Source organism: Coregonus clupeaformis, chromosome 1 (assembly GCF_020615455.1).
Source record: "Coregonus clupeaformis isolate EN_2021a chromosome 1, ASM2061545v1, whole genome shotgun sequence".
In the NCBI taxonomy this organism is placed as follows: domain Eukaryota; kingdom Metazoa; phylum Chordata; class Actinopteri; order Salmoniformes; family Salmonidae; genus Coregonus; species Coregonus clupeaformis.
The window spans coordinates 81,729,246-81,752,922 of NC_059192.1; the positions used below are offsets into that span (position 1 = coordinate 81,729,246).

The 23,677-nt window shown below is 38.9% G+C and overlaps 1 protein-coding gene across 1 annotated transcript; it reads left to right on the forward strand.

The window, feature by feature from the left end:
* Positions 1–3,032: 3,032 nt before the first annotated feature.
* On the forward strand, positions 3,033–20,992 carry LOC121575100 (bone morphogenetic protein 5). The gene is made up of 7 exons (XM_041887951.2): positions 3,033–4,104; positions 7,099–7,291; positions 13,189–13,337; positions 16,241–16,438; positions 18,389–18,465; positions 18,722–18,832; positions 19,497–20,992. The coding sequence occupies exons 1-7, from the start codon at positions 3,609–3,611 to the stop codon at positions 19,644–19,646; spliced, it is 1,374 nt and encodes a 457-aa protein (XP_041743885.1). The 5' UTR covers positions 3,033–3,608; the 3' UTR covers positions 19,647–20,992.
* The last annotated feature ends 2,685 nt before the right edge of the window (positions 20,993–23,677 follow it).

Here is a 23,677-nt window from a genome sequence, read left to right on the forward strand (position 1 = left end):
GCTTGGTCTGTTTTATTTTTGCTGTCTAATTTTATATAAAAAAATGTATGTGTAATTGTGACTTTTGCGTTGATTTTTGGTATTATTAATTAAAACCTTTTTTATGACTTGTGAAGTTTTTTTTGTTTTATTTCCTTGTGTGTTGTGTCATGCAAATTAAAGGGGAATTCCACCATTTTGTTGTATTACAGCCTGAATTTACAATTGATTAAGTTGAGATTTTGTGTCACTGGCCTACACATAATACCCCATAATGCCAAAGTGGAATTATGTTTTCCCTCCAAAAAAAGCAGACATTGAGTATCCTTTTGAGAATGGTGAAGTTATTAATTACACTTTGGATGGAATATCAATACACCCAGTCACTACAAAGATACAGGCGTCCGTCTTAACTCAGTTGCCGGAGAGGAAGGAAACAGCTCAGGGATTTCACCACGAGGCCAATGGTGACTTTAAAACAGTTACAGAGTTTAATGGCTGTGATAGGAGAAAACTGAGGATGGATCAACAACATTGTAGTTACACCACAATACTAACCTAAATGACAGAGTGGAAGAAGCAAGCCTGTACGGACTAAAATAAGGCACTAAAGTTTAACTGAACATTATGTCCTGAATACAAAGCATTATGTTTGGGGCAAATCCAACACAACACATCACTGAGTAACACTCTTCGTATTTTCAAGCATGGTGGTGGCTGCATCATGTTATGGGTATGCTTGTCATCGACAAGTACTAGGGTGTCTTTTTTAAACAGAATAGCGCTAAGCACAGCCAAATCCTAGAGGAAAACCTGGTTCAGTCTGCTTTGCAACAGACACTGAGAGACAAATTCACCTTTCAGCAGGACAATAACCTAAAACACAAGGCCAAATATACACAGGTGTTGCTTACCAAGATGACATTGAATGTTCCTGAGTGGCCATGTTACAGATTTGACTTAAATCCGCTTGAATATATATGGCAAGACTTGAAAATGGCTGTCTTGCAATGATCAACAACCAACTTGACAGAGCTTGAAGTATTTTTTAAATAATAATGTGCAAATATTGTACAATCCAGGTGTGCAAAGCTCTTAGAGACTTACCCAGAAAGACTGACATCTGTAATCTCTGCCAGAGGTGATGCTAACATGTATTGACTCAGGGGTATTTCTGTATTTCATTTTCCAATTAATCAGTACAAATTTCTAAAAACATGTTTTCACTTTGTCATTATGGGGCATGTGTGTAAAAAATAATCAATTTAGAATTCGGGCTGTAACACAACAAAATGTGGAATAAGTCAAGGGGTATGAAAACTTTCTGAAGGCACTGTATGTAGACACTGGTATGGTTCTGGAGATAATTCATATCACGTTAAAAAGTGGTGGAATTACAGAATTGTCATTGGGGTATTTAGGGATCATAAATTATGGCCCTGAAACTCTCACCACACATCTTTGTAAGATCTTGATTAACTGTCCCATCAAACCTGCCTGATGACACAGTCTACCATCAAACACCCTGCAACCCAATTTGTGACAAGTTGATTAATGAAATAAAATGAAAATGTTTGATAGAAAGAAATTTAATCCCTCAAACGAGGTTATGGTGAGTATTTTCGTAATGTCAACATGCCATCATAAAGGACTATTATTTAGGCTAGGCTAGGCTAGGCTATTGAGATCTAAGCCTAATGCTCAAAGTTTTCGCTATCAATTAGCAAGTTCAACTCTCAGTGGGTGCTCTAGTGATGAGGTAAATTATCCGCTTATAAATGCTAGCGTGTGTACGTGTGTACGTGCGAGCTAGCGTGCGTTCGGTGTGTGTATGTGTCTCATTCTCCGTCTGTGTTAACAGGTGATGTACACTAGATGGCGCAATGCGGTTATAATTCTGCAACTGAGCTGTGAAATAATTTAATCAACGGGGATACTTAGTCGATTTAATGAAAAATAAATACTTTATAAAACATTCCTTATGCTGCAATATGTCTTGAGGATCATATTGACAGCTACTGCACCTGAGCCGAGCAAAAAATGATAACTTGAAGGCAGAGTAGATGCTCTGGACTTACAGTTAAAGTGAGTGCATACATTTTTCATACCGGCCCCCCGTGGGAATCGAACCCACAACCCTGGCGTTGCAAGCGCCATGCTCTACCAACTGAGCTACAGGAGGGCCTAATAAAATAAAATAAAATAAAAATAAAAATAATAATAATAATAATAATAAAGCTGAGGTAGGCCTACAAAGTGGTTACAGGTTGTTTTTGCATGTAACTATTGCAATCAACTCCTTAAAAAGTTTATATTTTATATAAAATAAAAGGGCATAGCACATGAATAGCCCGTTTCTCACAGCATACACAGGCTTACACATGCCTGAAAAAAAATCCTCTTTGAATCCCATTATTTACCATTGTAATTAGGACCATAGCCCCAGGTAGGACAGGTGTTGGTTGAGGCATTAGGATAACATGCACACATGTCACACCTCACCAGCCCATTGTCTTCTCATGAAGAAAACAATTATTCCCAACTTCATGGAGCTAAAACGAGCATCATTGTTATTTTTTCAGGGAATCAGAAAAATGTTACCTTTTGAAAATAGATCGGCCTATCCAAATAACACATCGATCTATGTGCCCCGTGTAGCTCAGTTGGTAGAGCATGGCGCTTGCAACGCCAGGGTTGTGGGTTCTTCCCCCACGGGGGGCCAGTATGAAAAAATTTATACACTCACTAACTGTAAGTCGCTCTGGTTAAGAGCGTCTGCTAAATGACTAAAATGTAAATGTTGTATGTGGTCAAATATGAACGTTGATTGATAGATTTCTAGATTCAATTAATTACACATAATCCAATTACGCATTTGTCCAAATGTCCTCTCCTAAAACGCACGGATTTGGCCAACCCTGTAGAGGTAATTAAATGGCCATGTTGTTATTCTTTGACTCGTTAAGACAGGTTTCCGATTTCAAGTGTCTCACCTTACACATACGAGCTGCCACATTCGTCTTCATGTCGGTTAAGTTTTATTGCGGCCGCTAGAGGTGGATGCAAAAACTTGGTCCTGGCTGGGTGGGATGGACTCATTGGATGGACAACAAGCTTCAACACATTTTCCAGAAACGTTAAGCGCTGTGGTAACGAGTGGCAACGGGTGCTATTATATAGTCTACTGATTTCCTCGACATCACTCAAAGGGGTTGTTATCTTTCTATTCAATGAAGGTGTTGGGCTTTTTCGACTTTTATGGGCGTACCTGCATGCTATTGTGTATAAGTGGAGTTAAGGTGCGAGAGAAGGTCACAATTCCACATTTGATGCGCCTACTTTGAAACATGTGACAGTGAGACATTGGATTTAAGTGGAGGACTGGAGAAAACTGGGACCTCACGCCGAAGAGAAGGGACAGCTCCACAGCATAGATTGATGTGAGACTTCAAAGAACATCATTGCAGGCAGGCGTTCTCCTAAAAAGTGATGTGACATAGTAACCTTTATGTTATACTGCAAGAAAACATTCAGAAATTGTGATATTTGCATTAAAATGGAGATACACTTTATACACGAGTAACAACTGTATACCTGTGTAACATCCTCATCAAAAACATCCTTGTAAGATGAGCGCCTTCATTCCTTTGAACCGGGCCACATTTGGACTTTTATGGAGCTGCTTGAGTTTTCTACACTGCGTTCATTGTGGTTTAGGCGACAACCATGTGCATTCTAGTTTTATTTACAGGAGATTGCGTAACCATGAACGGAGAGAGATTCAAAGAGAGATTCTCTCTATTTTGGGTTTACCACATCGTCCAAGGCCCTTTTCTCCAGGAAAACAAGCATCCTCAGCACCCCTGTTCATGCTTGACCTGTACAATGCCATGACTACTGAGGAGGAAGAAGGATTGGGAATACAAGAGGTTACAGGGAAAGGTTTCAGCGGGAAGGCTCACGGAAACTCACGTAAAGGTTACTACGGCTATCCGCAGGGATACACTCGTGTGGCGCAACCTTACCGCGCGGCCCCTCTGACGAGCCAAAGCCCTCCACTCACTACATCTCACGACACCAACTTTCTCAACGATGCTGATATGATTATGAGCTTTGTCAACTTAGGTAAGTAAGTGAATTGACTTGAGAAAAGTTTTAAGCTGCCTGATTTATGCCATGTGCTCCAGCACCAAAAAAATCCAAAATATTGTGGCCACTAATAAACCACAGTATTTTAAGCCTTAGAATTGTCACATGACCTTCTCACTACTAATATATAAAGGTTTAGATTTGTTTATATATTATATTATTTTATGTATATTGTCCATGTACAATTTCCTTCAGTGCTGGAAACATACGCTTAGACCATGTTTTTATATATAAAAAATACCAGATAGATTCGTCAAAATGTAAATTTAACAACCTTGATTATATTAAAATTAATGATTATTTGTTTTTCTTCAATTTGATCTAAATCATTAGACTACAATAAAAACCCTAAACATGTTAAACAAATGTTTCCACAGTAGCCTATGTAAGCCTATTCATTTTGTTGCAGAAAATGATGATATTCAATTACATTTCCAATTAATAAAAGTTATAGGCTATCCCTATAGTAGCAGGCCTTCATTTCCCGTTTGTCACCTATAGCAAGAACAGTGGCACACTGCTCACAAATATGTTTGCAAATTCTCTTCAAAGGTCACAGTGCTGTTTGTCTGAATGCTGCACATTTCATGATACTGTTGTTGATGTTTGAAGTCTTTTTCGTTTTCAATATCAGATTCTATTTCAGACTTTGAGATGCCTGATATTAATACAGGACCATATTTACACCTTAAAACAGCGGTAAAAGCACAAACAATCCACATTTTGAAGACCATATCCATGCTCTTTGAATAAGGTTTGAATAAGCAAAAAAGCTGTTTGTATGGACATTCTTGAAATTCTCAACTCTAAGGAGATCTTAAAATATTAAACTGCAATATTATCATGTCATACTTCCCCTAAAATACATGACTTTTCTCTTAAACCTTCATATTTGATTTACCTAGGAAACAGGCCATGTATTTTGAATAAATAGATGTTTATCAAAATACTTCATATGGAGTATTTATATGTTTTGAAATTGTCAACATTTATTGTAGCGTAAAGAAAGGCTTTCTGATAAGAATGATTTGCACTATGTTTCATCAGTAGCTCTAACCTTTGACCCAGAAGTTCATAATAACTTATCAGATGACTGTCTGACCTTGGTTAAATTGACCTTAATTATTTCCTGTTGTTAAAGAAAGGAAAGCGATTGAGTGAGGCCTGAGCTTTTTCAGCACTTATTCCTCATGGCACTGGGTTTGGGCAGTTATATGTAAAAGCAGTAGCATTGTTCATTCGTCTTTGTGTCATTTTTCATTAAACATTACGTCCCAATGGAGAGTGAAATATATATTTAAGGGCTAGTACACCAGCAGTAAAAAACAATAAAGTCTAAGATCTGTTGTTAGGGAGCTAGTGAAATGTTATACTTGCTGACATGTGCCATTATGATAAACAGAAACGACAGTTACAGAGGACACATCTTACAAAAAATAGGCTTATAAGAGATATAGCATGAGCATGTCAAATATATGGGTGTGAAGGTGCCGTTTGATTTAAAATTCCTCACCTTGGTCAGTCCCATCTGTTTCCAATTAGAGCTGCATGGCATGTACACAGTCAGCCTTGAAAGCTCTGTGCTCTCATTCTGGGGACAGTCAGTGGTAAAGTGTTCAATGAAACTATTTACACAAGTATTACTACTACAGCAATAATTGACTTCACTACACTAATGCTACCACTAACTCCTATAATACTAATAGTGGTAGCATAGAAGAATGTTGTGATTATTATTGATTATTAGATCATTTATGTGAGGTATTCAGAAAAATGCATATTCACTCTTGTCGACATTACGATGAAAAATTATACAAAAGATGTATACTTTCTCTACTTCCTCTTCTTCCAAATTGACATCAAAAATGAATTCCATAAACAAAGTTAATTCACTAAAACTGTGGCAGACACTTTTTAGTGAGTCAAACCACCCTCCCAATTAATCTGCAGCTATCTGACACTTGAAATGCTTGATATACTCAACTTCACTTCTGCTTCACATTACTACCCATAGCTAATCATGGTGCAAGCCCAATCTGTAACTGGCAGACCTGACCCCTGACCTGTGTGTGTTAAGCAACCACAGACTTTCACTGTAGATAAACTATCAGTGAAATGGACTCACTGACTCTATGATTTCACTGGCTGTGCCAGAACACTAACACACCTCAACCCCAATCCTTTTATGCTGCTATTTAGCAACAGTGTTGGATGGTTAGCTGTCACTTTGTGTCTTCTTGACTGCATAATGGCATGCCTTTGATTGCAGACAGGGTTGAAAATGCACTCTGCTTGTCTTTGCTCTTCTTTGTTTGTGTTTGTATTGATAAGTTCTGTATATTTTGTTATGTGCACTTTTTATATTCAGTATAAACTCATTCATCATCAAACAAGTTAAAACAAATTGGTCAGAGAAAGATAAATATAGGTTTCACGGCCAATGTATTGTATAGGAACTACAGGAGGTCAACATTAGGTTGGCAAATGAGGTCAAAGCAGTCACTCAAATCTTGTCAAAAAAGGCTGTCTGGTCTCTTTTTGTCACGTTGAAGGGCAGACGAAAGTGTCTTTAATTGAAATCAGCCTGTTTTTCTTAACTGACAGCCCATTCATCATGGGCAGAGAATGCAGTTCTGCACACAGTGGAGGGCCTGTCTGGAAACTGCTACCTGTACTCACTTGACTGATTAAATGGACTGGAGAGTGCTTTTGTTGGAGTCAAAATGTTTGGATTGGCTTTTGGAATGTGAAAACATTTGATAAATTACCTTTTTTTTCAGTTAGGCAGGTTAATGCTGGCTCACCACATTCTGTCTGTGCAACACATTTTGTATCTATTGTGGCTCAGGGAAGGTATCTGTAATATTAGTCACTGATCTGAATAAGGTTTTTGCATTGCCTCTCTAAATATTATGCAGTTATGCAAATCCTCTATTTAGTCCTCATGGACCAGCCTGTCTTCTTTTTCAGTGGAGAAAGACAAAGATTTCTCCCATCAGCGAAGACACTTCAAGGAGTTCCGTTTCGACCTGACTCAGATCCCGGAGGGAGAGGCGGTGACTGCTGCTGAGTTTCGGATCTATAAAGATGGCAGTCATGCCCGCTTTGAGAACTTTACCCTGAAGGTCACCATCCACCAGGTCATCAAGGAATATCAAAACAAGTAAGCACCAGCTGACCTTCATTTCAACCCGCCAAATCATCCCAATTCAATTTTTTATATATAAAGTACATCATCACCTTGTAAATTCTTGTGAAATTTGATTTGATTTGAAATGGGATAGAAATTCAGCCATGGGCATTTAAAGTCTCTCTGAAGGAACATAATATATTGAAGGTTACCTATAGAATAAGCTGACCTGTATATTCTTTATGTTCCACAAGGTTGTTTTCTCTAAAACAGTACTATATACTGTAGAGTATCCTTGACATCCAGTTTTACACCTCTTTAGAATGTCACTGTAAATTTTGTCTAAATCAAACTATGTTATGAACTTTGTATGTAATTGATCATTCTATGGTTTAGAGTGGTGGATTCCTCAATCAAAAACCTATACGAAGGGAAGGGAAAGCACATCTTATTCTGTTTAACTGAGAGGAACCAGTCATCTCAAATGTCCCCTATTATTGTTTATAGGCATCCTGAATCCCTGTACATAAAAGGTGCAGCCATGTGAGTTTACAAACCAGTTTGCCTTGTTCTACCCTGGCCTTATTGCCAGATAGAGAACCACAATGGTTGCTGATTTGGGTTTTTATGCGGGATATTTTGAGAATGGAAGAACTCTTTATCATATGTGAGATGTAGTCTCTCAGTGATATGGCTGTAAATGTATTTTCAAATTAATGGATGAATAAATCAATTAATGATTGAATTAATTAATTATTTCATCAATACGTAAATTAGCCAATCAATTAACCAATCAATCAACCAACCAATCTACGAATCACCATAGCATGAGAGGGAACCTAACACATTGTGAAATTGAACACAGTTTAAAGGGGCAGTCAGCAGTTGCTACAACAATTTTTGGACTTATAAATTAATTTTGTGTACCTATTGATTCTTGAAGAATATAACTTATAAATGCCTAATGAGCTTAGTTCAAATGTCATACCCTATCAGAACCCACAATATACAGTGGGGGAAAAAAGTATTTGATCCCCTGCTGATTTTGTACGTTTGCCCACTGACAAAGAAATGATCAGTCTATAATTTTAATGGTAGGTTTATTTGAACGGTGCGAGACAGAATAACAACAACAAAAATCCAGAAAAACGCATGTCAAAAATGTTATAAATTGATTTGCATTTTAATGAGGGAAATGAGTATTTGACCCCTCTGCAAAACATTACTTAGTACTTGGTGGCAAAACCCTTGTTGGCAATCACAGAGGTCAGACGTTTCTTGTAGTTGGCCACCAGGTCTGCACACATCTCAGGAGGGATTTTGTCCCACTCCTCTTTGCAGATCTTCTCCAAGTCATTAAGGTTTCAAGGCTGATGTTTGGCAACTTGAACCTTCAGCTCCCTCCACAGATTTTCTATGGGATTAAGGTCTGGAGACTGACTGGCACACACTTCTTCTTGAGCCACTCCTTTGTTGCCTTGGCCGTGTGTTTTGGGTCATTGTCATACTGGAATACCCATCCACGACCCATTTTCAATGCCCTGGCTGAGGGAAGGAGGTTCTCACCCAAGATTTGACTGTACATGGCCCCGTCCATCGTCCCTTTGATGCGTTGAAGTTGTCCTGTCCCCTTAGCAGAAACCCCCACCCCCAAAGCATAATGTTTCCACCTCCATGTTTGACGGTGGGGATGGTGTTCTTCGGGTCATAGGCAGCATTCCTCCTCCTCCAAACACGGCGAGTTGAGTTGATGCCAAAGAGCTCCGTTTTGGTCTCATCTGACCACAACACTTTCACCCAGTTCTCCTCTGAATCGTTCAGATGTTCATTGGCAAACTTCAGACGGGCATGTATATGTGCTTTCTTGAGCAGGGGGACCTTGCGGGCACTGCAGGATTTCAGTCCTTCACGGTGTAGTGTGTTACCAATTGTTTTCTTGGTGACTATGGTCCCAGCTGCCTTGAGATCATTCACAAGATCCTCCCGTGTAGTTCTGGGCTGATTCCTCACCATTCTCATGATCATTGCAACTCCACTAGGTGAGATCTTGCATGGAGCCCCAGGCCGAGGGACATTGACAGTCTTTTGTGTTTCTTCCATTTGCGAATAATCGCAACAACTGTTGTCACCTTCTCACCAAGCTGCTTGGCCATGGTCTTGTAGCCCATTCCAGCCTTGTGTAGGTATACAATCTTGTCCCAGACATCCTTGGAGAGCTCTTTGGTCTTGGCCATGGTGGAGAGTTTTGAATCTGATTGATTGATTGCTTCTGTGGATAGGTGTCTTTTATACAGGTAACAAGCTGAGATTAGGAGCACTCCCTTTAAGAGTGTGCTCCTAATCTCAGCTCTTTACCTGTATAAAAGACACCTGGGAGCCAGAAATCTTTCTGATTGAGAGGAGGTCAAATAGGAGGGAGCTGAAGGTTCGAGTTGCCAAACGTCAGCCTGGAAACCTTAATGACTTGGAGAAGATCTGCAAAGAGGAGTGGGACAAAATCCCTCCTGAGATGTGTGTAAACCTGGTGGCCAACTACAAGAAACGTCTGTACTCTGTGATTGCCAAGAAGGGTTTTGCCACCAAGTACTAAGTCATGTTTTGCAGAGGGGTCAAATACTTATTTCACTCATTAAAATGCAAATCAATTGATAACATTTTTGACATGCGTTTTTTTCTGGATTTGTTTGTTGTTATTCTGTCTCTCACTGTTCAAATAAACCTACCATTAAAATTATAGACTGATCATTTCTTTGTCAGTGGGCAAATGTACTAAATCAGCAGGGGATCAAATACTTTTTTCCCTCACTGTAAGCTTCTCTTATTCTAATGTCTGTAAACAAAGTAAATGTAAACAAACATATATGTATATATGTATATAGCCTCAAAACATGGTTAGAACTATAATTTTGATATCATGGATGTTCTTGCATCCATAGCTCTGTCTATGAATTTGAGAGTTCTCCAGCCCATCCCTCAGCTTTTTACCGAAACAGAGGCGGAGATACCGCTTTGTTATTGTTTCTCCTTCTGATTGCCACTTTAAAAAAAACAATTATTATTAATATAAAAAAAAATATTTGGGGGGGGGGTAGATCAGCTTTAATATTGCAGATAGATTGTGGCTTCCATCAATGTAATTGTCTGCATAATTTCCAATCCCCCATATATTTGTTTTGTGTATATATATATATATAAAAAAATATATATATATATATATTCCTTTATTAGTTTCCCCTAACCCTACCACCCCTCCCCCAATTGGAGTAAACTAATGGACAACAACACTTAGGCTTCTGCTTCCAGCTTATTATTTTACGGACACATTATATTTTACAATAGTAATCTTTTGTTTGTTTTTAGTCCCATCCTTCAGCTCCACTCTGATTGCCACTTTAAATTAGCTTCAAATTTGAAAGTGGCTGTCTTTAGATAACATTGTCTAAAGTTGAGCATCTGCCCTTGGGGACATGCTTGTGTCAGCTTAATCCTAGGGAGGCTTTCAAATGTCCCTTTAAAACCTGCACGGTCTGGGAAACACTTGAGGCAGGCAATTAGGCATAAAATAAAGGACATCCTGTTTACACTAGCACATCATGGAAGTTTGGAAGGACTTTATACTGATTAATGTGCTTATTTCAAGTGTCTTCAAGAAGGCCATTTGTCTCCTTTGAATGATCAAATCATGACCTGATATGCACATTTTGGCGATAGATTGATATTGCAGAGAACGAAGTGGCACAAAGTAAGCAGAAATGCCACAAAATGGAAGCTTGTCACAAATATATTATAATTTAGAAGATTAACTATACTTTTGTGTTATCTTAACTTTGATTCCAAATGGGGGAGAAAATCTAGAAGTTTCTAGATATTCTGCCCTATTTACATTTACATTTACATTTTAGTCATTTAGCAGACACTTTTTATTAACTAAAAACATCCATTGTGCTGTTTATCTTATATGTCTTCTATGGAAATCAGAGTGGTAGCTGTGGTAAACACAGTCAGTAGCCTACACAGCTTGGTGTATGATGAAACAATCCTTTAAAATGAAACAAACTAGAAAGGAGGCAATAAGGCTGTATACAGGCAGCCCAAATCTGATATTTTGCCCAATTATTGACAAAAGATCAGAATTGGGCTGCCTGTGTAAACAGACTCAGCAACATGGTTAGGCATACATTCTGGTCCAAATATGTTTTTCCTTTGATTAAGACCAAACATACCTTTTTACTTTATTTGCATTTGGGCATGAATAATATGTTTTCAATAAGATATTGAAACTTTGGAACAAACGTTTGCACATGTTAACTAAATAAATCGATTTCAACAATGAATTCTACAGTTTATCTTTGCCTGGTCTACAAGTGTTCTATATTCAGTGCTTGACTTGGGCAGGAGCTCACCGGAGCTGAGTACCGGCACCTAAAATGTTATATTGCTTGGGCTCCTGTTCCTCTTATAGAATATTAGCTCAAAAGTATTGTGGAGCTCCTGCACCAAAATATAAACAGTACCGACACCCAAAATGAGTACCGGAACCTATTTCACTCCAAGTCAAGCACTGTCTATATTGCTCTCCTTTCATCTGACTGACTATTTGTGAACCTCATCCTTGTATCTCCAACCTTGTTCCGCCTCATTCTCACCACACCAGGCCCTTACAAATATAGTCCACGGATAAAGCTTTTCCATTAGCAAGTTCACCACTTGTGAAGCCTCGGAAGTCCATCAGTTATCACTCCTCCTGGTCTATGTGTTGCCTGTCAGGCGGCTTGTTGCATCCCAGTTCAGTAGAAGCCATGTGGGCCCATTAGGGGCTGCCTAGGGGGTTCCCATGGTAACCCTCATGCCCACCTGCTTCTCTTAACAATGTTCCGGAAGTTGGAAGCCGTGACATAGCTGAACACACAGGGGTCTACTTAAAGCAGGGCCCACATTCACTGGCCAAATATGTGTGCGGGTGATTGAAGGGGAGATATGACCCTCTTGGGCTTTTCTGGAGGTCCTAGTCATTGAACTCTCCCATCTGAAGCCCCAGGCCACAGTCATCGCGTTCTCTTTTATGGCTCACCGAGGTCTGGAGCCATCACACATTTAGCTCCTCAGCTCCTAACTGTGACTTTTCGGCTTGATAAACATTATTCAGAGTTTCACAGTTCAGCACCCTTTTCTCTGCTCCTCCCCCAAGGAGCTATCATTAAGCTGGTGTTGAACTGCTCAGCAGCTCAGCCAAATATGATTTAAAATGGGTGGTAGAGTAAAGACAAATGTGTTACTTAAATGTTTTTTTCACTGCTTGGCAATTATGGCCTTGAGTACGTGACTGGTTGATTAATATCCAACTTATCCATATTTTGTGCGGTTGTGAAAACAGATTGTCTCTAATCCGGCTAAAGAGTCACTAGGCACTCCTTTGAGAGAGGAGTATTTTTCAGAGGAATTTACTTCAAAATATGGGGCTCAAAGGATAGAGCACATGGAACAACACATTTAAATAGTAAGATACATTTTTGTCAAAGGATGTTTTTGGCTCAGATCTAAGAGAGAACGCTGGAATAAATTGCATCCTGTAGTGATTATTCAATGATACTTTGTTTATGTAATGATTTCCAATATGGCAGGTCAGGGCCTCATTAATTGTTTGACTGCTTCCAAGTCTAAACGACCCAGAGGAAGCATGTGTTCTCTCTTTGTGTGGCCCATGCAAGTTTTAACAACATTAAAGTGGATAAACAGGAATTTCATGATTAGTTCCAGAGCTGAAAGAGGAGAGTAAGATCCATCAATTATATCACCCCTGTGTTAAATATTTTTTATCCAGTAAATCAAAGTTTACTCATAGTAATGTATGTGCATTGCCATGTGTCAAGTTATCACATGCATTCACCTGTTATTTTTTATCGATTTTATATACTTTTTTTCCTTAACAGGGATGCAGAGACATTCTTGTTGGATTCCAAAAAGATCAAGGCCTCTGATGGGGGCTGGCTGGTCTTTGACATCACAGCCACCAGTAACCACTGGGTGCTGAACCCACTGCAGAACATGGGTCTGCAGCTCTCTGTGGAGACTTTGGATGGTAAGGGAAGCAGTATTTTTAATCCGCCTTTGTTGTTGCAGGGAATTAAATATAGAAAAGCAATTAACCTCTACGGGATCGGTGTCCCATATATGGGATGGTTGAGCTAACGTGCGCTAATGTGATTAGCATGACTGTTGTAAGAGCAAACTTTCCAGGACATAGACATGTCTTATATGGGCAGAAAGCTTAAATTATTGTTAACCTAACTGCACTGTCCAATTTACAGTAGCTATTACAGTGAGAAAATACCATGCTATTGTTTGAGGAGAGTGCACAACAACAACAAATGTATCACGGCAACTGGTTTGATACATTCACCTCTGAAGGTAAATCATGTACTTATATTCAGTAATCTTGCTCTGATTTGTCATCCTGAGGGTCCCAGAGATAAAATGTAGCATAGTTTTGTTTGATAAAATCCATTTTTATATTAAAATGTAGGAACTGGGTTCTACAGTTTGAACCTCTGCTGTCTCTGGCACCACACCCACCCGGCCCGGCCATCTAGATGTGTGAAAGTTAGTGTATAAGCTAATGATCCATCATGTATGACATTTCCTGGGAGTGTGTAAACTTACATTTTGTATTACCATATCATTTTTGTATGTTCTGTATAGTTATGTACTTGAAAATGTATCAATTGACCAATTTGGCACATTTGGGCAGACTTGACACAAAATAGTCCAGTATTGCAATGCTTCACTGGATCAATCTGAAACTTTGCACACACACTAAACTCTAAATTGCGCCTAAACTGCAATATTATATTGTGGCCTTTCTCTTGCATTTCAAAGATGATGAAAAAAATAAAAATAGAAACGCATGTTATTTTGTTTGTATTATCTTTTACCAGATCTAATGTGTAATATTCTCCTACATTAATTTCACATTTCCACAAACGTCAAAGTGTTTCCTTTCAAATGGAGTATGAAAAATGTATGCACTCACTAACGATTGTGGAAATTTGGGTATGTCATTTTATGCGAAAATTGAAAAAAATAGTCTGATCCTTAAGAGGTTAAACGTTGTAGTTACCTCAGGCTTCAAAAGTAGTTTGCCTTGAAATGATTTTAGTCATTCAGTAGACACTCTTATCCAGATAAGGAACAACCAACCTTGGTCAAGCCAGGAATTGACTTTGCATACAGATTGGAAAGAGCAATTTCCATCAAAACAATGTAGACCAGGGCTGTTCAATGTCAGTCCTGGAGGGCCGAAAAACATCTGGCCAAATCTGCTGTGAGCTGCCAACTGTAGCCAGTGAAAGTGCTGAGAAATGGGGTGACATTCTGGATAAACTGTCATTATACTAGATGAGCGGCACAGCTCTGATGGCACGAGCGGGGAGCCAGACTAGGAGAGAGTTGCAGTAATCCAAGCAAGATGATGAGTGACTGGTCTAGGAGCTGTATTTAATAGCTTGTGAGGAATGAGTAGATATTCACTGATACCTTAGAGTAGGGTTCCCCAATAGGCGGCCTGTGTGCCAAATTCTGCCCGTGGGTGATTTTAGACTGTAAAATCACCAGGAAATTAGGTCAAAGTGATGTTAATTTAGGAAATCTGTTCCCAAGTATTCCAACGCATAAATAGAGGCATATGTGATCGTATCCCAATGTAATCAAGGTTTGAAATTATTCTGTTTTTGTCAAATACTATATATTTTTGGGATTCTTGCGGTCAATTTGCAGTGTACAAATTATTGATATGTTCCGGCCCCTGACCAGCCGCTCAAGGAAAAATCTGCACACGGCTGAATGTAATTGGGGACCCCTGCTTTAGAGGCAGTCTCTACCGGACAGAGTCATTGATGTTCTCTGTGAAAGACAGAGAAAGCTGGTCTTCAAGGTCACACCCAGGTTCTTTGCCGTCTTGGAGGGAGACACAGCTGTCCATAGAGGAGAGGTCAGGTCTGTGTTGTCAAGGTTTGAGGTTGAGATGTTGATGTTTACCAGACATGAAGAGATACATACCATATCATAACCTGTGTGTCAGACGAGAGAAGGACAGACAGCGCTGTGTGCCCTATGCATAGCAAAGGTAGGATAAGCCCTGTGAAAAGAAAACAGAGCCCAGTGACTGACTGGGAGATCAACAGTGGAAGGAGAACTGAGCCCAGGGGAACACCTGTTGCTTGGCTTCATGGTGAGGACAGAACCTTTTCATGTCACGTAGTAGGAGTGATCATCCTGAGATGCCCATCCCTCATAGAGGTGGGGCTTCAGAGCAGGATCTGATATTTCACGTGTCAAAAGCAACTGAGGATAGAGAGCTTATACGATGAAGGCAGTTTTAGTTAATTTGTTCTTTTTTTAAAGAATAATGTTCATGTTACAACGTTTGTTTGGAAAATAATGCATGCTCACTATCATAAATTGAGCCATAATCACTGCATCTATGATTGGAGAAACATCAAATGTTTTTCATTTTTTTCATTTGGTAGAAGTTTTTTGTGTGTGTGGGGAAATGAGGAAAACAGTTCAAAACCCAAAGGAGTACCTGACTGTTTTAACAATTATGACAAGAATACTATGAAGACGGATATTTGGTATCTTCTTTAAAACCACAAGACATTGATGAAATGTTCTTTGGGATGATCTATGAATTAGAGACATTAGCTTAGGTTAAATTATGAATGGAATAGCGGTCATATAGCAGTTGTACAATATCATACAAATTGGTGACGTATAGTATCATACGTCTTACCCGGTCATAACATATAATACGAATTGGAAAACAGAAATTATCATACGTCTTTGCTCATATCAACAATGCAAGCTTACATTAATATATTATACTGACACCATTTTACCCAATTTTGGCTTGTGCAATTGCTCCCCTATATCGTATCTAATTATGCTTCTGTTTGCTGCTATTCACATTGCTTGTTGTTTTAAAAGGACGGAGTATAAACATGAAGTCTGCTGGCATCGTTGGAAGGAATGGGCCACAATCCAAACAGCCATTCCTAGTGTCATTCTTCAAGGCCAGTGAAGTGTTGCTGCGCTCTGTCAGGGCCGCTGGTGGAAAGAGAAAGAATCACAATCGCAACAAATCAGGTGGTCAACAGGAATCATCACGGGCACCCAAAACTGGAGGTGGGCTTATTAAACTACACTCTCAGAAAAAAAAGTACAGAATTGTACTTAAAGGGGTACAAACGCTTGCCACTGTAGTGGTACCCTGTAAGGTACATCCATTGTACCATTAGTTATAGGTAAATAATTGTACCCTTGCAGTTTGTACCTTAAAAGAGCCAAAAGGTAGCATTTGCCTTTTTAGGGTACCACCACAGTGACAAAGCCGTTTGTTCCTTTTAAGTGGCAAAAATGTACTTGTTTTCTATAACAAGGCCCTCACGTGTACACGTCTCTCCACCCACCTCTGACACAATTGTAGCTAATTCAGGGGGTAGCCTGACCAGGACTCAAACATGAATCCAGCAACTGTCAAGCCAACACCTTAACCATTACACCACGAGGTCCGTACCACTTGACAAGGTCACTCAGTGTAGGGTTAATATTAATTACAGCTCCTTTAATAATATAATAATAATATGCCATTTAGCAGACGCTTTTATCCAAAGCGACTTACAGTCATGCGTGCATACATTTTTGTGTATGGGTGGTCCCGGGGATCGAACCTACTACCTTGGCGTTACAAGCGCCGTGCTCTACCAGCTGAGCTACAGAGGACCTTTATTGTCACATGCTCATATGTAAGCCTTTATAAAGACTTCAGAACTGGCAGCAGACACACTCAAACTTTAATTAACATAACCATAGACCACTTAAACTGGTACAGCACTTCCACTCACAGGTGGCCCAAAATAACTATCTGAAAGCCACAACCCCAATAAGCCACACCTCCAATGATTGTACTTTTATATTCAAAATATTGGGTACAAAAATGTAGCATTATCTGCACATGTACCCTAAAAAGTGCCGAACAGTACCATGTGAGATCAAATGTGTACCTCTGAAGGTACATTATGTGTATTTTGATATTTTGTACCACAGGAAACAATACTGTACCTTAACTGTATCCTTGTTTTCTGAGAGTGAACCATAATTGACATTGTTTTGGGTTTGGACTGGAGTAAGTTGGCAATTTAACTTCAGATAATGAAACTCCTTACAGTCCCATTTGTTATTCCCTGTTAGTGCATTAAAACAGTATGTTACACACTCCAGGATGTTATGTCTACTCAAGCAGCCTCTTGTTGCCAAGGAGCCTTGTTTTGGCTGCATGCTGTTCCAATTCATGGATCAAACGTCTTAATAATCAACTGCAGTATACATGTAGCTCCGGGATGGGCAACTCCAGTCCTCAGGGGCCCGATTGGTGTCACGCTTTTGCCACAGCCAACACACCTGACTCCAATATTCAACTTATCATGATCTTCAGTTTAGAATGCAATTAGTTTAATCAGCTGTGTTTTCTAGGGATGGGGGAAATGTGTGACACCACTTCAGCCCCGAGGACTGAAGCTGCCCATCCCTGATGTAGATCGATATAAAAGAGATACATTTTCAAAATAGTAAACCTACCTGCCTAATCTATGACCTCTTTCAGCTCCTCATGAAGATGGCACATGGATATGAATATGTACTAATACAACTACTCTAGCTAAACTACACACAACATCCACAATGACCATCTTAATTAATTATTTTAATTTGGTTGTAATTGCATAGAAGTCTTTGTGCACTTGCTTCAGCTTGGCATCTGTTTTTAACTGATGTGGTTCAGAGCATTAGGGATACCCAGTCAACACCCATTCAGTGGCCACATGAATGTAATAACCATAAATGAGTTGGTGCTGCCATTTGCTGTTAACAGTTTGTTAATATTTCATGAATAATTGATTTGGTGTACATTTCCTATTGTCCAAAAATAATTGTACTGTGGGCAAACAATATACCACAGTGCTCACAGGTGCTCAATGAAAGAAAAACCCCATGTCTTCTGTATACAACTACAGTATATAATAGCCTAATGATAAACTTGCAGACTTGAGAGATTAATTAATTCTTTGTTGTTTTCAGATCATAACACCAGTGAGCAAAAACAAGCCTGCAAGAAGCATGAACTTTACGTCAGCTTCCGAGACTTAGGATGGCAGGTAGGAAAGATGGAACACTATTTGAACCATATTATATCTACTCTACATAAGCATGGTCATAACATGTGTGTTACAAATATGTGTGTGTAAAAAGCACCTCTTTTAGTTTCAACCATGGTATTAAATGCAGTAGACAAGAAACAGACAGACAGTATGACAGACTTAAGAAAACACATCAAGTGTCAATGAAGTGTCTTCAATATTTAAAGAGGAGCACTTTGAGGCTTATTTTGTATTTTCTTTATTCTATTTGAAGGACTGGATTATTGCACCGGAAGGCTATGCTGCTTTTTACTGCGATGGGGAATGTTCCTTTCCACTCAATGCACATATGAATGCGACAAATCACGCCATTGTGCAAACCCTGGTATGTGCAAACCCTCACAAGTTGCTTATTTCCCATGAATTCATATTGAATTGCTTTACCAATATGGTAATAATTAATTCCACACCATATGGATTTTCTGAGCTGCTCAAACTGCAGCTTTGATGCTATCTGGGTCATTTCACCAATTCAGTGCCTTTTGAGAAGGGTAACTTGTTAAAAATTTAAAAATAAATTGATTTCACCTAATTTGAATATTCTGTCATAAAGAGTTCAACTTAATAAAAAACAAGTTTAACAAGTTTTACCAGCTCAAGAGGTGAAAAAAGTAAATTACTATAGTAAGTGCCAATTAAGTACCAAATAAAGTAACAGGGTTGACCGTAACAGGGTTGACTTTGTCAAAGCCACATAATAACTAGGGCTTTACAACGATGGTGAAAACCTGGAGACATTTTGGGGTTAAGTGGGTTAAAATCTTCCTAGAAGTCACAGAGGGTGCACGGAGAGACATGTCAAAATGCAGAATGTTGGCACTTAAGCAAGTCTTCATTAAAGGGCACTTCATTTAATATAACAGAATTTTTAAAATCAATATTGGTGCACAATTTCTACTTAAAATATCAAAAGGGATGCAAAAGGCACTATTTCCACGGGAATTACCCATCTCCTTTGTATACTCAGTCCTTTCTATTTGCTTCCACAGGTCCATCTGATGTTCCCTGACAATGTGCCAAAGCCATGTTGTGCACCGACCAAGCTGAACGCTATATCTGTGCTTTACTTTGATGACAGCTCAAATGTCATCCTCAAGAAATACAGAAACATGGTTGTTAGGTCATGTGGTTGCCATTAATGGGCAAGCGGGATTGTATTTCAGATATGTGGTATTGCTGGAAAAGTTCATATCAATATAGATAGATCTGAGGTGTGATGTGCTGTACAGTATTATGTATATATTAGTTTTATTAACTTATTTATTTCCCCCTATTTTTGTGATAACACTCAATATTGTACAATTAATATTAGTCCATGTATATTTGACATCACTTAGCACTCTCTCCTATAGGCCATAGCGAACATATTCAATTACATTGCAATAGTTATAGCATTTCATTGTACATCTTAGTAAAAGGAAACCTCTAGGTACAATATCGATCTATTGGATCTTATTGTTATTGGATACGGTTCAACAATGTATACCAATTTTTCCAACATATTGTTTTATTCAAGCACACTGTTTTTCAAACTGTTACATTGGATTTCATTTTCAAACCATTGTTTTAAACCATTCTAACCACTCAAAAAAGGTTTACATAATGCTGCTACAGTTAAATGAGGTCATATTTTAGGACATACCAGTTGAAAATGTTTTGTATAGCTATCTTACTTAGATATAGTGTCAATTATTGCATCAACATTGTATTATTATGGTTTTGTAAGCACATTGTAACCTATACTAGCCTATGCAACTTGCAACACTCTCTTTGATTTCTCCTTCAGATGTGTTAAAAGCAGAATCTGTATTCATGTAATTTGAGTAACAGCCTGGCACAACATTAATCACATTAAAGTTATGACGTAAAATAGTAAATTAAGTATTTCAAATAGGACTCCTTGAAAACACTCTAGGGTTTTTCCTCTGGCCTTGATGTTAATCATGTTTACACTGTACACAGGCTTCAAACAGTCTATCATAAAACCTATCCTTAGACTTCTGGCTATAAAATATATGTATATATCATGCTTTCTATCAAATAAGTTATGCTGAAAGGTACTTCCTCTACGTCAAATATGTCATACATTCTGTTGAATATATCTTTCCAGAGCACTCACTGAAAAAACATGAGGACTGGCCTGCTATATTCTCAGACCCAGGAAATGTCATAGTTCAATAACAGTCTATTGTAGGAATATATGAAAACTAGGCAAAAGTTGTGGAGTAGCTCCCTGAAAACGTACTTTACGGCCAGTATATATTTTCATTTTACATACTCAATACGTAATGAATGAAACCACCCTAAGAAAATACATTGTTTGCCCAATTGTGGTTATATCACTGTTATTTTTGTATTATTAAGGATATTATATTATTATTGTCATGTTGTTATGCTTCATAATAATTTGAGTAATATATGTTTGGGAAAAGTACACGTTACTGTATTATTAGAGTGTGGCTTATATATTATTAAATGATCTTTTTGAAAATATTGCTTCCAAATACTTTCAATGTTTTATAATAAAAGAAACCAAAACACTTTAAAAAGTAAACAGACAACTTACATTCCTTAAAATATTTTCAATTTTAACTTGAAAATAACCATATTTTCCCCACCCTCAAGGACCCTAAAACACCAAGCCCACCTTATAGAAACTCCATTGACAAACATATATTTATTCTATAGACTTCAATGCCTCTTTTTTCATCCAGCTGCAGGCCTCCAGGTTGTCTTCGTGTACTAGTGTTTGGAATTCTATGGATGTTTTATCCACTGTTGCCGGAATACCGTCTGAGATGTATAAATGTTTGACAAGTATGATCTAAACATAGGGGTCCACCCAGGGAGCCTGTAAATCTCCGGTGTAGTGAGAGAATGATAGTATTTAGTGGTGCTGGGAGCTTCAGCAGAGCTCTGCTCTCTCCTGACAGGGAGGATTACAACATCCCATTTGTTGCTGTGTGTGGTGATCTACTGTCACTAGGCACCAAAGAGGCATTCCTCCTATTTTGGAGAATGTAGAATAAATATATTGCTTAGACCATACAGTGCCCAAATGTTTTACCGCTACATTATTGTTTGATGCATAGTATATATCAGTAACATCAGGGTTTGAGTTACGGTGGTGGGATAGCAATGCTTGTTGTTGTGCTGTGCTCATCTTTGCTAGCACTAAATCATGAAAGGTACTTGAGCCCTGCCAAGCAGCTGTTGGTAAGCACCGTTGTGCATGGGGTTGCCAAAGGGAAGTGACCATTTTAAATCAACTAGCTAGGACATCCAAGCTATTAGAACGATAACTGCCAAGAAGGAGAATATCTAAATGTATTCTGTTTAATCTGTACACACAAACACTTTGGAGACACAATTCAGTTCAAGACAGTTCCTCCAGTCTTTCGAGATAAAAAGAGAAACACCTCTTTTATCAGGGCTATGATATTTGACATAGTTGCCATTCCAGCTCCCACTTAGCTCAAACTGAAAAATGAACACATAGTTAACCATTGAGGAAATAGCCCCTAATAACCACTAACACACCAAGAGTTGGATTCATTGAAACTTAGACAAGTTTATGCAGTATACATAAAGTATATTTATTTGTTTATTATTTATGCAGTAGTTTAGCGGCAGGTAGCCTAGCGGTTAGAGAGGCGAGCCTCTCCAGAGAGTTGTATCAAATCCTAGATGGCATCGCATGCGGTTGTGCCCTTGAGCAAGGCACTTAAAACCCCACAACAACTTCTCCACGGGCACCATAGTAGGCTTTGGCAGCCCGCTGCTCCAACCTCTTCAACATGTACAGTGTGTGTATGCGTGGCTTTCGGAGGGGTCGGGATAAAGCGGAAGTGAAATATCCGTTGGACCTTCTGTACAACTGGACGAATAAAGTCATCTTCATCTACTTCTCACACACAGAAATTGTATTCTGAAAGCTGGAAGCTTGCACCTTTAAAGTGAGCCGACCAGTGTAAAATCAAAGAAGGTTATTTTAACAGGAGCATACATTCCCCTAACTAATGCAAGATCTCACGATAGCAGCTCACTTATGAAATGAGAGCAGAGACCTGGGATGACTAGGTCTTGCATTCACCCCTGGTCTGACAAATCAGTCCAAGTAGGGCTTCCTGAAGAGTGTGAGAGAACGTGCCACTTTCAGAGAAGTCCTTTGGTTGCCCAGGGATGTTCAGTAAACTTGGAAATGTAGGTAACCAAAGGGATTAGGTTAAAGATTAATATGTATTTACACAACTGTGTTGACATTCACCGAACACAGGATATGTACTCAGTTATACTTTTTCTTCCCTCACCCTCCCCTTTTTATAGCATTTTTTCTCACGTGGCGGAACATTGAGTGACTGTGTTTCACTTAATTAAAAGCAGTGACCTGCCTGCCCAGATGTTATGTGCACTCCATCGAAAAAGAGTGTTGACATTCAATGAATATAAGAGGCCACCTGCTAACTTAACTCATGGCGTGGAGGATGATTTGCATTCCTGTGGCCTGTTGCCTGGCATGATTACTTCTAGCACTTTACAATCCCATCTACTGTTTAATATCATGGATTCTTTCCAATCCAGCTACATTTCTCCCTCTCTATAACGTATGGGGCTAGGATGAATGAGCTCCTATTTTAAGGAACTCTCAGCAAGTATACAGGCCTCTTAGCGTAAACCCCCTGACCACATGAAAGGAAGGGGAAACAGTTGCCATACTGAGGGCAGATTGATACACTGCCCCCTTCCCCTTGGGAGGGCCCCTTGCTGAATTACAGCCTGCAGTGAGTCAGAGGTGCCCTGACACTCATCACATCAACAACCCCCTACTTCTGAGACACACCACAAAATGGCTGCTCCGAAAACAGCCATAAAACAACCCATGACAACCCTCTAAAGTTTGTGTAGGGTGTTTTTCTTTCTTTGCCGAAGAATGTTACAATAATGAATCAACCTTCATATTCCTATGGTTTCATGGTCATGGTTAACTTAGATTATCCTCATTTAGCATGTTATGCCTTTTGAAATAACTCAGACAATGGATAACAGAATATATTGCTGTTTAATATTCTAAGTTATTCTATAATCTTATTCTGGCTTTTGAAGATGTCAATCAGCTCCTTTATATCTAATTCCTTGTAAGTATGAAAAATGTATGCACTCACTAACTGTA